Source organism: Physella acuta, unplaced genomic scaffold (assembly GCF_028476545.2).
Source record: "Physella acuta isolate Inbredline_101_S28 unplaced genomic scaffold, ASM2847654v3 ptg000562l, whole genome shotgun sequence".
Classification (NCBI taxonomy): Eukaryota; Metazoa; Mollusca; class Gastropoda; family Physidae; genus Physella; species Physella acuta.
Window position 1 is genome coordinate 2,132,708 of NW_026732081.1, and position 16,380 is coordinate 2,149,087.

Below are 16,380 nucleotides of genomic sequence, written 5' to 3' on the forward strand. Positions count from 1 at the left end.
ACTTTTAAATTAAAGAAACAAGTTTATTCTGTAAAAGAGTAATGATTTTTATTGCTTAGTAATAAGAAATATAGATTGCTTATTTTATTAATTATGTTCTAATTTTCTAATGTTAGTATTATTTAATTCTACTACTAACTGTCATTAAATTTTACTGATTATTTAATTAAATTCTAATTTTACTGTTAATTTTTTTTTTACTAATCCTTGATATCGAACTAAATCAACAACGTTTTCTCAAGGGACTAAAACACTTTGATTAACTCCAAATATTTGTCCACACGTATACAAGAGTTAGCGCCCATGATTAAAATTCGATACTTAAATCATAAAAACTAATCCTTGCGAAAAAAACTGCGGTTGCATGACTTAAGCAAAAACTCATCAACGTTATCGTTTTTTATTTGCAGAGTTGAGGCAGGTTTCGCTATCGCCTTGCAGACGATCAATGCGTGTGGTTGTCTGCTAACTAAGTCTTGTGTGTCGTTGATTGTTTGGTGAGGTCAAAACACCGGGGAATTTATTGTTGAGGCGAGTCTCGTCATGTTGGAGCCATGTTGGTTGTGGTTAGAGAAATGTTGCATTACAGTTTGAGCAGTCAACCTAATGCAAGAGGTGGGGAGTCAACTCGTGGGGATATCAACCTTATCAACCTATAGCAACCTATCAATCTGTTTTATCTTATATCTACCTGTATAAACCTGTATCAACCTGCATCAACCAATAGCAACTTATATCAGCCTGTATCAACCTATCAATCTGTTTCATCTTAAATCAACCGATATCAACCCATATCAATCTGTATCAACAATTATCAACGTGCCATAGGTACATCATCACCGAGGCTTATTCGTAATACTTTTATAATTGATAATATCAACAATTGAACGAATATTATAAACATTACAAGTCATTAATTATCAGCACTTAACACTCTAATGACATCAACATTTCACAGGTGACGCTTTAACTTTAATCACCAATACTATCAACATTAACAAATGATATTCCCAACATTACAACTAATCATATAGTTATTCTCAACTGATCGTACCAACATTTACAATGACAAAATGATCATTATCAACCAGCACTATCAACATTATGAAGAACTGACTCTATCACCATGAACCACAAACACTATCACATTACCAACTTCAATACCACAAATCTAGTTTCGTAACCCCTTTGTTACATAGCCCAAGTTTCCAAACAATTGAAAATAAATCATTTCCTTTAGTAACTATCCTGATCGCCCCTTCAGAAGAGTTCCATTATCTGTTCTATTCTGTCGCAAAGCGCTTTAAAAGCTTAGCATCTCATTAGATGGTAGAAGCGACTCGCGGACGTCCATCAGAAAAAACCTCGAACAAAGCCTCCAACTGGATGACGCCGGAGACTTGGAGGTGAAGGACGAGGATTGACAGACCGCCAAACTTAATCTTAGATTCAAGGAGAGTTCCGTCTTGCAGTAGTGGTCGGGGTGTCGTCGGATAGGGGTGGGGGGGGGGCGGCAGGTTCATGATTTCTGCACTGTTTGTTGGGTGACATCAAGCAACAGGAGGGAGAGGGGATGCGTTGAGGGGAAGGGGGGGATGGTGATATGTGCTATCTTTACTCAGTCGTAGAGAGGGGGAGGGAACCGAACCCATAATTTCTGCATCGTTTGTTGAGTGACCTTTTGTAGTAGGCGGAGATGGGGGTGGGGGGGGGGGGAGGATGCACAAGGGCAGTGATTTGATGCTCCCATTTTGTTTCAACAGGTAACTGGGTGGCATGGGAGGGGAGGGGAAGGTGTTGGTCAGGTCAATGGGTTCTTAAAACCATTTTTTTGTGACACCTTCTCTACTAGACCCATTTGTTTGCTACAGAACTCACGTATTTTTCATCGTCCACTAATAGGGTAGATTTTTCTAGGAACTAAATTTGGTTAAGTTTGAATTCACTAACCGCTATTCTAAGCGAATATTGCGACATACTTTAACACAGATGTTTGGGGACATGTATTTCTCCCTGTGTCCCATGTATTTGTCCATTTACCCAGCATTTGTCCATTCCTTTTGTATTTTCCCGTGTCAATGTATTTGTCTATTCCCCCTGTATCTGACCATAATCACTGTATTTGTCCCTTTACACTATATTTGCCTGTATATTTGCCTGTATGTTCCATGTCCCTGTATTTGTCTATACCCCTGTATTTTTCTATCTCCCAAGTATTTGTCCATACCCAATTTGTTCATGTTCCAGCTAATGACAACAGTCACGTGACTCCCGTCCCCCTTATAATCACCACTGTGCTGTGGCATGTACAAAATTAGGCCGTGCGAAACTTCTCATCCAGCCACCCCCAGTAAAAAAATCTTCACAATTTTTTCCCAAGTCTTCCCAGCACAGTTCTCACACCAGGGGCGACAACCTCCTGCCTCCCCTTTAACAATACACCCCCCTCATCAGTTGCGTCCCCTTGCTGTAAGAAATACGTGGAGAGGGAGGTAACTCACCAGGAGGATGTGCTGCTCCGGCTGGAGGGGCTCCTGACTTGGGTCTCTGAGACGCTGCCGATACGGGAGGCGGCGTGCAAGGGTTCTGGTTTCTCGGAGCTTTTGCCCTGCATGCGTTGTCGGCAGAGATCCTGTGGGGGAGAGGGAGAAATGTGAGTGTGAGGGGTCGGGGTAGAGAGATTCTGGGGGGGGGGGGGGAGAAATGTGAGTGTGAGGGGTCGGGGTAGAGAGATTCTGGGGGGGGGGGGGGAGAAATGTGAGTGTGGGTGGTCGGGGTAGAGAGATCCTGTGGGGGGGGGGAGGGGAGAAATGTGAGTGTGGGGGGTCGGGGTATAGAGATCCTGGGGAGGGGAGAAATGTGAGTGTGGGGGGTCGGGGGGGGGGGGTTCAGGGGTCGGTGTATATAGATCCTGGGGGGGGGGGGGTCGGGGAGAAATGGGAGTGGGGGGGGTCGGGGGGGGTCTGGGTATAGAGATCCTGGGGTGGGGAGGGGAGAAATGTGAGTGTGGGGGGTCGGGGTATAGAGATCCTGGGGGGGGGGGGAGGGGAGAAATGTGTTGGGGGTCAGGGTATAGAGATCCTGGGGGGGGGAGGGGAGAAATGTGAGTGTGGGGTTGAGGGGTAGAGAGATCCTGGGGGGGGGGGAGGGAGAGATGTGATTGTTTTGTGTGTGGAGGTAGTTGTGGGGTCAGGGCATGTGTAAAGGATAAATGTGTTTGTTTTGTGTTGAGGAGGATTCCAAATATCCTTTTTAACCTAAGTAGGATTAAAGTTTATTTTCGCTGTATGGTGGATTTCAAATATTCTTTTTAACAGTATTATACTTTAAGCTATTTAAAATACAATCACGTTGTTTTACTCTTTAGCTGCTGACGACATTACTACACAATCATTTAACATTTTCATAGCAATATATGCTGTAGCGGTTGCCAATTGAAATGAACCTCACGATGTAGATACTAAACTCCCAAGGTCTCACTAATTAAGCTGATAAATATTTCTATTTAATTATATTGTTTCTGGTTCTCGAATCAGGTTTTCGTTGTGAATAATTGCTTTTAGATTTAAAATGTCATGAAAAAAAAAACAATGGAATCTGTGAATCAAATTACACGAGTGATTTTTTTTAAAGATTCGACTTTTTGTTTTGAATTGAAAATGCTCTGTCCTTTTTGTTTGATGCTTTTAAATAGTCAAAATCTGAAAACTGCTATTGTAAGACTTAAAAAAAAAAAACCAACCCACCCCACCATTCTAATTATAGATTCCCGTTATCGTATCAGTTTCCCAATACTAATATATTTTGTTACAATAACTAAAGAGTAAAGACAATTCTATCGGTTATCTCCCCGCCTTGTCGCAGCGGAACTAGGCATTATCTGCCCTTCCTATTCCCACGACTTCCTGTCCCCAATGGAAATCGATACCGGTCAACCTCTGAACTTCGGGCCACAAGAGCATGCTTTTAGCTTAAAGCAAACTCCGAATGCCTGCTGTTAACTTTTCATCCATTTACCAAATGGATAGCAACGAGAGAAAATGTCCAATTTATTTTGAAGCAAAAAAAAAAAATCTTTTCAACATTTCTTGTAAAGACGTATCATAAACCCAATGGGGTTCATCAAAATAAAAAACAATTTACATCCGAGTTTATTTTTCTTCTGGTGAATTAAAAGAAATTTAAACCGATGCATTGGATTTCAAATTCGATTTCATCTTGGGGGCTTATTATCGATTGGTCGCTTCGATCCCTGCTGGTATTGAGTTAATGACGTTTTGGTAGAGTACGGGCGTCAAGTGAATATCAAAGTTTAGTTAATCCAGAAATTAATAACGTGTTTAAAACACAGTTTAGGTAATTTTGACTTGACGCTAAAAAAAATTAGAAACATAAAATTTACTTGTTTAGTTATCATGAATACAACACATGTATGAGATGAATACTAATGGGCTAATTTGTATTCTGAGTGTTCTAGTTTGGTTGGCATGGACTTCCGGGAAATCCCCACCCCCCTCTCCATCATAAGAAACCACTCAACCCCTTTCCAACCCTCCAAAATAATATTTATCATTCAACCCCAACATCATAAGCCAACCCTTGTCCAACCACCTCTGGCTTACACTGTATATTTAAGTATATTACTCCCACCCCTCAATCACACCACCCCTTCTCAACCCGAAACCCCTTGACAACCCACACCCCTTATCTGCCCAGACTTCTAGCCCTACAACCACCCCCAACCACCTGAATACCATAACCCTATATCTATACACCTTTACAACCCATCATCACTTTCGTGCAATGCATCATCCCTCAATCAACCCATACCACTTGACAACCCACCACCCCTTTTATACCCACCCCTCTACCCCCACAACCACAACCTACCTAAATCCTAACATCAAAACAACAATATCTAGCCTTCCTCTTATCCACCCCCCCCCCTCATATATCCATCGAAGCACCCAATAACCTTTGACCCACCTGGTAGTCTTTGGACGCCTCGTTTCCATCGGCGTTGGTTGCCAGTTGGGACAGCTTCTGCTTGGACCTGGCATGTCGCTTGATGAGGTAGATGGTGACCACAGCCAGCACGACGCCAGCGATGGTACCCACAAGGATGAACGTCAGCACCACGTAACGGTTGTTCTGCTTCACCTCCACACGGTTGCCCTGGCAACGGGAGAAATTCGTTCAATGCTGGTCTGACTGTTATGTTATTGGTAGTTGTGTTTGAGATCACAATGTCATACTAACTTATGACTTATTGGTAGTTATGTGGACCTCACACACCACAGAGTAAGTCGTTTAGCCTTGACGTCAGTGTAAAGATTTGGGTCAGCTATTGATATCAGTCATGGAACTAAAGTCAATAAGTTAAGCTCTTCTTTATATCTAGCGATCCATTGGGGAAATGGGACGAGTTTATATGTTTCTTGAACTCCCGGTATGAAAGGATAGTGTGGTCAGCACTATGCCCAGCCACCTTTACTTTCCCCAACTTAAGTCAGGTACCCATAAGAGCTGGGTGGACTCAGGTATGTACTAAAGCCACAAGTCCCAACCAAGATCAGACTCGACACCTTATTGAACTAAAGCTACCCCCAAATTTGACAATATTATTATACAACCAAATAGATTTTTTTACACAGTAGTTACAAATTAAATGTAAGTAATTACGTGATTTATTAAACCGAGTTATTCAAGTACATAAATATAAATTAAAAACAAAAGTTTAAACAAAATGCATTAAAACAAAGCGCGTCGATTTTGCGACATGATGTAAGTGAAAAGTAATTCTCGTTTTGATTTGAAACCAACATCCCCAACCTAACTACGGCCAGCTACATAAAATCAGCTTATACCGCATCTCGCGACAACTAATTTTAGCTGTGTAAATAAAACCCAACCAACTAATTTCCTCATTAGAGTTACATCCCTTAGTAAAACACCCATCCCCCGTTGACTGTTCGTGATTGTCACTTACTATTTAATCCGCAAATCCGGAGCCCATTTTGAACAAACCGCGGTCAGAATCCGGCCCCATTTCCATTTCACTTTGAGCGATTTAAAAGAATTTTTTGGCTTTAGAGTGCTACTAAAATGTTCCTAGCAGGGGGTATTACGTGCACGGGCAACCAGACGTCAATAAAGTCGAGCCGGTTCGGTTGCTCCCTGCCGGACTGAGTTAGCCGGCAGTGGGGGTAAAGTTACAAAAAACAATGTCTACGAGCATTCGGGGAAACCCGGAGAATGAATAGCCAGACACCAGGTTTCCTGAGTGAATAAGGCATCTAGGCAAGGTGCGGGGGAATTTATGGGGAATTTATTTAGCACGCTGTTGAGATCAAGACTATAAACACATCTTGGAGCTGAGAAATGGCTGAGAAACAAGGACTATGCAAAAAAGATGTTTTCTGTAATACAATGCGGGTTAAGCCGCATCCTGCTATGCAGCTATTATCTTCACGCGAAACCTCGTAGGTTCTAAAAGGCCGAGAGAAAACGAGAACTAATTACTAGCAACGTGCCCGGCTTTATTTTTGTCCTTAAAACAAAAAAAAAAATCTGGTTTTAAACTATAGAGGTATTGTGTTACGGTATAGTTGGTCAGACAATTACACAGGGCATGTAGAAAGGGCGGGGGGAGTAAACAAGATTTGTTAGCCCCCTGGGGCGTCGAATGCCCGTCGGCGGTGGTGTCAAACCTACGGGAACGTGACCAAGGGGCAGATAATTGCGGAAGTGTAGATAACTCTGGGGTATACGAATAATGTAGTCGGTAATTTTTGACGTCAATACGAGAGGGGAGGCTATCCATTACACATCCACGGCTTTGTCGTGGCTTGTTTTTGTTTCAATTTATTCCTAGCGAATTACAAAAAAATTAAATTACACATTTCCAAAGATTTCTTTTTAAATACAAAAGTATACATCGATACGTAAACGAACCTCATGATATTTTATTGTATTAATTTATTTTAAAGCGAGTTATTTTTTAAAAACGATATTTTAAGTGAAATAATCAAAACCTAAAGTTTTAGATGTAAGTTTAAAAAAACAAAAGAAAAAAAATATCAACTTCCGGTTTTGATAAGATCAAATGAAAAAAAAACCGGATCAGACAATACCGAAACAAAAGTTTAAGTTGGAAGTCCCAAGTATCAGCACAGTGATCGGATCAATAGAAACGTTTCGATCTCCAGCACGCGCGTCCAGCGTGGGTCCTACATTATTTCTTATCAATCAAATCAATCAGCTGGGTTTGTGTAATCGAAGTGTCAAGATCAATACGTGTTGAGTTGGTTGAAAAACAATAGGGATGGTTGGTTTTAGGTTTCAGACATGACCCTGTCACAACAACCACACTCAACCTGTCGTTACAAACACGCACAATCCGGTCTCAACCACCACACGTTAACAACAACATACAACCTAGTCATAACAACCACACACAACCGTGTCGTTACAACCACGCACAATCCAGTCACAACCACCAAACGTTATCAAACACACACATCCAGTTATAACAACCACACACAACACAGTCACAACCACCACACGTTATCAACATACAACCCAGACATAGCAACCACACACAACCCTGTCATTATAACCACGCACAACCAAGTCACAACCACCACATGTTATCAACAACATACAACCCAGTCATAACAACCACACACTATCCAGTCATTACAACCACACACAACCCTCTCATAGCAACCACAAACCAAACTACGCGACATAACACAAACCTTTACCCGGTGCACATTACCAATATCCAACAAATATCAGAGCTCAAAATAGTATAACCAAAGTTAACAAAAAAATTATGTGTTATAAGAAAATAGTAATTTTAGATTATTAATGTACATTTCTGTTGAAAAAATTACCCAGAACAAACATATATAAGTAACAGTGTCGTCCATCAATGACGCAACAATATTTCCCTCACCTTTAACCCCCGACCTTATTCTGATAGTAACAGAACGTTCGGACCCCACCCTATAAAATAAAGTTCTAGTCATACCTATAATTAAATCTCAATGCTGAAAGTCTGACCCCCACCTCCTTCACTGAGTAGAGTTGTGTTTATTAATTAATTAAGGAAAACCGGGCTAAAATGTGTTTTAAAATAATCCTCTTAGTATTAATTTAAAGTTTATCTCGTTATTTGTTGTGAATCAAGGAGCCAGGCAATTTTAACTTGCTGAGCAATGAATCAAGGAACACTCATTGCTATATTGGTGACTAACTAATTAAGGAACCACCCAATGTTAAGTTGGTGACTAATTAAGGAACTACCCAATGTTAAGTTGGTGACTAAATAATTAAGAAACTACCCAATGTAAAGTTGGAGACTAACTAATTAAGAAACTACCCAATGTTAAGTTGGTGACTGACTAATTAAGGAACTACCCAATGTTAAGTTGGAGACGAACTAATTAAGAAACAACCCAAATGTTAAGTTGGAGACTAACTAATTAAGAAGCCACCCAATGTTAAGTTGGTGACTAACTAATTAAGAAGCCACCCAATGTTAAGTTGGTGACTAACTAATTAAGAAACAACCCAATGTTAAGTTGGTGACTAACTAATTAAGAAAAAACCCAATGTTAAGTTGGTGACTAACTAATTAAGAAACCACCAAAAGTCCACCTGTTGATTAACTAGCAGCACACCAACAAGTTGCTATAGCTACAATTGTCCTACTCGTCAACTTTAGGACAACTGCTGACCTAATGGACCAGGACAAAACTCGTGTTACCCCTGTCCTTCTTGTCCCACTGTAGGACTTAATGCCAGAATAACACTGCCATAGAGGACATATTGCCAGAATAACACTACCATAGTTTGAAAGATGGCAACAGTTACGTCACACACCATATAACTGTACACGTCAACATACACATGTGTTATTTGTAACATAATTTATGTTGACAAGTGACATATTTAACCTTATTTGGTTATGTGATCTACACATACACCATATTTCTTTGTTAATTTTTTAAAACTAGTTCTCAGATTGATGAAAACAAAAAGAAACAACCACAAGGAAAGTAATACTCTAAAAAAAATTGCATCACTTTTATAAAAATCTAACTTGGGCCATAGTCTGGTAATTTATTAAAACCAACAATCGAACTTTAATGATGAAAAACTACCCAACCAAATTATGAAGTACTACCTCACACAATGATTCCGTAATTTAACAAAAAACATATTTTACGTAAGATTTGTTTTCTAATATTAAATCACATTTCTTGAATAAATTAGTCAAATATATGTATACGATTCTTGAATAAATTATGCAAATACTAGTTGTACCTTACCTTGTGGGGCAGGGGACGCAACTGCTGACATGTGTAGAACCGGAAGTATGGCCTGTCACTGTTGTCACGAGACTACACGAGGGGCGGGGGCGCCGAGAAATTCCCGCCAGATTGAGCAGCTCATTAGCATAATCAATACCAGGTTTATCGTGTATTCCCTTCTGATCAAGTTCGTGTCCAACACGGAATATCAAACCAACAAGTACTGAGATATACGGAACTTTGCTTCAAAGTCCAAGTTAATGTTTCTAAAATTTTCTTGGTAAAATTGCGAAAACATTATTAAAAACACAAAGCGCGCGAAAACAAGCCGGGTTTAAATTTACAACTCGTGGTTCTTTCTGATGAAGTGTGTGTGTAGAGTAAATACAAACATCGTTTTGTCGAATTCCTGTTGGAAGGACATCGTCTGCTGTCAGGTTCTGAGTGTCGAAGTCTGCCGGACACGACCAGGCATCTACCGGCGAGGTAAAATCATGCGACACCGCGCTAAGCGTGGTTGTCACAAGCGCGCGGACCTCCAAGGGGTTTGACCTATTCTTCATCTGTAGGCCACGCCGCGTTGCTCCCCACCCGCTCTCTCACACACACCGGCCTATTGATCAACAGATTTTTACATTCCCGCCCCCAGAAGGGCCAGCTGACCAAAGACGTTGCCATAGCAACGCAAACTGTTAGCAGTGGCAGAGATGGTGGAGGTTCCTGCATTAAAACAAGCCTTTCTTCCATTTTTATTGATTGGGCAATCTCGACCAATCTCGACTCCCCCCCCCTCCCCTCACTCCCAACCACTACCCCCACCCCCACCCACCCCTCGCCGCCTGTAACCACAGATTCCATCCAGGGAGCGATAATGATAATGTCGACCATCGCTACCATCTTGTCAACCATCCCCACCATATTTTCAACCATCTCGACCATATTGTCAACCGTTTTCCTATCTAGGCAACCATCTTGTAGACTACAGCTACCATCTTGTAGACAATATTGTCAGCCATTTCAATAATGTTGCCGACAATCAAATCGACCATCTCTACCATTTTGTCAACCATATCTAAAATCCCCCATCTACGTCTACCAACTCACCGACCATCTTACCAACCATCTGACCGACCATCTGACCGACCATCTGACCGACCAACTGACCGACCATCTCCACCATCTTTACAACACTCGCTGTGACGTCATTATTCAAACAACATGACGTACCTGTACCATCACCTGTGTTTTATCATCTTTTACTCACCTCAACGTCAATCAACCCCCACCCCTCCCCACCCCACAACCCGACTGTTAAAGTTAAAAAAACTTGACATGCTCAAAGCTTATATGTGTTACGTTAACTTCCGCTCGCAGTTTTAAAAGAGCTGTCATTACGACTTTCTAAAGCTGGCATCGATATAGAATTTATATTTCTAGAGGTCATTGGCTTGCAAAACAACACTGCCTTCGTATGCTTCTAGATTAAGGAACTTCCTAATCGTATGCTTACGTTCTTATGAGCTATAAATATGCGCCTAACTTGATATATTGTTCCAAATAACTGGACACGAGTTCTTTTAGGACATACGACGTCATATCTATCACACGTAAACTTGACCATAGAAGCGTTATATTGCCAGTCAGCCACCAGTTAAGACCATTCTCTCTCAATACCTAACAGGTATTACCACAGTGTCTCACCACCCAGGAGGTATTACCACAGTGTCACCACCTAACAGGTATTACCACAGTGTCACCACCTAACAGGTGTCTCACCACCCAATAGGTACCACCACACTACCTGTTTAGTGAGCTATGCCAAGTCAGGTATCAGAAAGGTCTACTCTACTCGACCAAGATAACCATATGAAAGTGTTACTATCCCAATCCCATGGCACACTTCATATCCCATCCTATCCCAACTCCTTTACAGGGATCAAGTTTGTCCTCAGTGAACCACCTGTACAAGCCAACGGATTAACCACCTGACAACTTGTATTTAACGCCCCAAATTCTAGTTAGTGGTGATAAAACACAATGGAATAATGTTTCATCACCTTCTATTCAGTCCTGGTGATAAAACACAATGGAATAATGTTTCATCACCTTCTGACGGTCCTGATGATAAAACACAATGAAATAATGTTTCATCACATTCTGACAGTCGTGATGATAAAACACAATGAAATAATGTTTCATCACCTTCTATTCAGTCCTGATGATAAAACACAATGAAATAATGTTTCATCACATTCTGACAGTCGTGGTGATAAAACACAATGAAATAATGTTTCATCACCTTCTATTCAGTCCTGATGATAAAACACAATGAAATAATGTTTCATCACATTCTGACAGTCCTGGTGATAAAACACAATGAAATAATGTTTCATCACCTTCTATTCAGTCCTGATGATAAAACACAATGAAATAATGTTTCATCACCTTCTGACAGTCGTGATGATAAAACACAATGAAATAATGTTTCATCACCTTCTAGTTAGTCGTGGTGATAAAACACAATGAAATAATGTTTCATCACCTTCTAGTTAGTCGTGGTGATAAAACACAATGAAATAATGTTTCATCACCTTCTAGTTAGTCGTGGTGATAAAACACAATGAAATAATGTTTCATCACCTTCTGACAGTCGTGGTTATAAAACACAATGAAATAATGTTTCATCACCTTTTGACAGTCCTGGTGATAAAACACAATGAAATAATGTTTCATCACCTTCTGACAGTCGTGGTGATAAAACACAATGAAATAATGTTTCATCACCTTTTGACAGATACTGGTGGTAAAACACAATGAAATAATGTTTCATCACCTTCTGACAGTCTTGGTGGTAAAACATAATGAAATAATGTTTCATCACCTTTTGACAGATACTGGTGGTAAAACACAATGAAATAATGTTTCATCACCTTCTGATAGTCGTGGTGGTAAAACACAATGAAATAATGTTTCATCACCTTTTGACAGATGCTGGAGCAGACCTTTTCCCCAGGCTCATTCTATCACAATTTATGTGTGGGGCGGGAAGTTGTCGGTGAGATTGTTATTCTATAGTCTAAGTAATAGAACTAGATGTCACTACACATCACACTGTCTAGATGTTACTACATATCCCTCTATAGTTTATCTAGATGTCACTACACATTTCTCTATATAGATGTCACTACACATAACTACATCTAGATTTCACTACACTACCCTCTACCTAGATGTCAGTACACAGCCCTCTATCTAGATGTCACTACACTTAACTACATCTAGGTGTCAGTACACATCCCTCTGTCTAGATGTCAGTACACATCCCTCTAGATGTCACTACACATAACTACATCTAGATGTCAGTACACATCCCTCTATCTAGATGTCACTACACATCCCTCTATCTAGATGTCACTACACATCCCTCTATCTAGATGTCACTACACATCCCTCTATCTAGATGTCAGTACATTTCACTATATAGATGTCACTACACATAACTACATCTAGGTGTCAGTACACATCCCTCTATCTAGATGCACTACACATCCCCATGTAGTCTGTTTATAAAGTCCAGTATTAGTTTACAAAGCTGCCCATGAAGAAATAACGTCATCAGTCTCCAACCTGTTAAAGTCGCTCTTGTACATTTTAAGTTCTCGCAGTTTCCCCACCCCCCCCCCCCCCTCAGGTGAAATGGCCTAGAATGTTTATCATACGTTACCCAGCATTCCCACCCCAAGGTGCCCAAAATTTTGAGCCCTCCCCCCCCCCCCCTCCCTTCCGAAAGTTCCCGAAATGTTGAGTCTGTCACCCCCAAGGTTCCAAAAGGATTGAGTACCCCCACCCCAAGGTTCCCCAATTTTGAGTCTGTCCCCCCCCCCCCCCCAAAGTTACCGAAAATTCGAGTCTGAAGGTAAGAACGCCCCACAAACAAATGCCTTTAAGCTTATTTTATGACGGTATTAAAAGAAAACCCCCACATACAACATACATTATTATTTCTCAAAGCCGCTTCTAACTGAAAGAAAAGAAAGGCCTATTAGCCAAGATGGCTGTCGCGGTGTTCTGTGTCCGCCATCGTTGTCATGGCAACAATAAACTTGAAAGGCTAAGGCATCCGGTCCGTCATTTTCTTCCTAAAATCCCTTGAATAGTGGCAAATTATTCTCTACCCTCGCTCCATGCATCGATTCTTCATCCGGGAGACAGAGAAGGAGAGAGAGAAGGAGAGAAAGAGAGAATGAAGGTAGGACGAGGGAGGGAAGAACGGAGGCAGGGGGCTTGCTTAGGGCTTTCTACTTTGACTCGAAAGAATCCGGTTTCGTTCAAAATGATGGCCGAAGGAGGGGAAAAAACTCTGTCTTAGAAAAGGGAAACAATATCTTAAAAGACAACTTTTTTGCGTGTCTTATTCATGTCATTATTTCTTCATCATCTTAGTCTTGTCATTATTTTTTTTTTTCATTTTTACTCGCAGTATTATCTTTATTATCTAATTCTTGTCGCCATTTCCCATCACTGTGTTGTTTTTATATGTTGTTTATGATTTAAATATTTTGCAATCATGTTAGTGATCTTGTATGTGTGGTATTATAAGATCTTTTAATAACAATCTGTTAACACTTTTCTGTTTGATCTTTTGGAGTTTTCAAATTACATGTTTGAGGCAAAGAAAAAAAGAGAAAAAAAGAAGAAAAAAAAAAGAAATTTTGTAAGAATTGCATATTGAATAATCTCATTGTATTGTATGATCTTTTAGTATTTGCATGATCTTTTAAGATTTGTATGATTTTTTATATGTGTATGATATTTTTATATTTGTTTGATATTTTTATATGTGTGATCTTTTTATATTTGTTTGATCTATTTATATTTTATGATCTTTATATATTGTATGGTCTTGCCATTTTTAGGATATTGTCTTATTATATTATACAATCATGTTGTTTTGTATAATCTCGTCATATTGTATGATCTCGCTTTTGCAATATGTTACGTTAGCCAGCTTTTTTGTTGAAAAAATGTTATTTCAAAAATTCTAATTAACTCTCCTTAATTATTAATTAAATGGTAAAATTCCATCGACTTAAGAAAAATAGTTTATAAAAAAAAAAAATTAAAAAAAATATTAATAAATCATATTTCGCTGGTGGATAAGTATTAAGACAATTCTACAGAACTATTTTGGTAAGAATTAAAACTGGTATTTTCATGGTTATCTCCCTTGTATTTTCCCCGTGCAATATGGAGGCAGTTTAACTGACTACGGTGGATAATAATTCGGTTTTCAAAAAAAAACAACAACACATGTACCACTCTTATGGAAGCGACAGATGCATATTAAATTAATAAAAGATGAACACGATTACTTATAAAAGGTATTTATAAATTCTCCTATTAATAAATACTTCTTCAAGGTCGGGGAATGGTGTGTCACTCATTTTCATGATTTCAACATCCAATAATAAAGTAAAATATGTTTTCTTAAAATTCCCAAGTCCCTTGGAATTTCACACAAAAATTAGCTCAAAAATATTTAAAATAAATGTTATTTCTGCCTGTTCACAAGGTTTCCATATTGCCAGGATTTATGGTGAGCATGTGTTATATTTGTGGCAGATATTTTAAAATTTGCTTTTACCTTTATGAGGTAATTTTATGACACGCTGTTTAAGACACGGTGCTTACTCTGACCTAATTAATCTTGGACAACCTACACACAACACGCCAAAAGCTTAACACTAACCTGAGCTATAAGCTTATTAGACCATAACAGTAACCCCTCACTTTATGCTAACTGATGCTAGCCCTAATCTAGACATGTTTAACTAGCTACACACTTCTCTCTAGAAACCTGACGCTAACTCTTAACACATGTGTAACTAGCTATTCACGCCTCTAACAAATCCCGATGCTAACCGTAACCACAGCATATTTAACTAACTACGCACACTTCTCTCAAAACCTGACCTTAATCCGAACCTACCTTTGTGACTAGCTTGCAGAGTTTCTTCCAGGCATCTATTAGGGAGGGGGGGGGGAAGAAAGGAGACCCCCCGAAGAAAGTTTACCGCCCCCCCCCCGAACGAAATGGAATTTATATAGAAAATATATACTTTTGCCAGTGTCCGCCGCCCCCCCCCCCCCCAAAAAAAAACAGAACATAAAAAAATCAAGTGCCTCCCGGAGAAAAACTTCTGAAAGAAACACTGCTAGCTAGTCAACCCTAGCTAATCCTAACCACACTACTCACATCACGTCCAACACCTGCTCCCTCTATGCTTATCCCTGTGGCCTTGACAAGATCTTCGTTGACATTTTCTGGAATAAAAAAAAAATTTAACGTGTAAATTACAGTACCTACAAGCAACACACAACATATGCATGAGATGGTGTACACATAGCAAGTCAATAACTGCACACAATGAAATCTTGACATGTCATCTGTTACAGATAAACAACACCGATGGAGTGACATATGACATGTAGATGACATATAGGAGTTAAGACATTAATGAAAATAGAACATAAGTCAGTTGGGCGAATTGAAGTGCTCGGCAAATGTGAAACGTTGCAAAAATTATGTTGTTTGTAAGCTAAGCTGTCCTCTAACAAAATAGCCGTCATGTAATACAGTTTTGCTGTCCTCAAACAGCACTACTGCCCCATGACAGTTAACTATCCCACCACTACTTCGTCAACATTTTAAAAAATCTACCCTTTAAAAAGTTTATAAACAAATTATTCACAAACAGCAGTTTTAAATTTTTTTCCAGGTATGTATTCCAACATTTTTCCGGATATGTATTCCAACATTTACGCAGCTGAAGAGGACGAAATGACAGATGATTGAAGGCTTATGAAGTGATTAGCTCAGGGCTAAAACACAACTCTCATTGTTATATAGACCATTTAGGAATTAATCAGGGAAAACCTGATTAATGTATAACAAAACAGACAGAAGACACGGGTCATAGAAATATTGTGATGCTTGTTGATTTAGATATCCGCTGAGTTCATCTACGATGTTTGATTTGATCTACCCTCTTCAATCTTA

The 16,380-nt window shown here is 39.7% G+C and overlaps 1 protein-coding gene across 1 annotated transcript in view; it reads right to left on the minus strand.

Annotated features, from left to right (window-relative positions):
• The window catches only part of LOC131946479 (receptor-type tyrosine-protein phosphatase N2), a 242,185-nt gene that overhangs the window by 67,401 nt on the left and 158,404 nt on the right, over positions 1 to 16,380 (minus strand). The window contains exons 10-12 of the mRNA XM_059307257.1: positions 15,577 to 15,644; positions 4,987 to 5,175; positions 2,502 to 2,632 (exon numbers count right to left, since the gene is read on the minus strand). Coding sequence (XP_059163240.1) covers positions 2,502 to 2,632; positions 4,987 to 5,175; positions 15,577 to 15,644 — 388 coding nt within the window. The remainder of the gene's footprint in view (positions 1 to 2,501; positions 2,633 to 4,986; positions 5,176 to 15,576; positions 15,645 to 16,380) is intronic.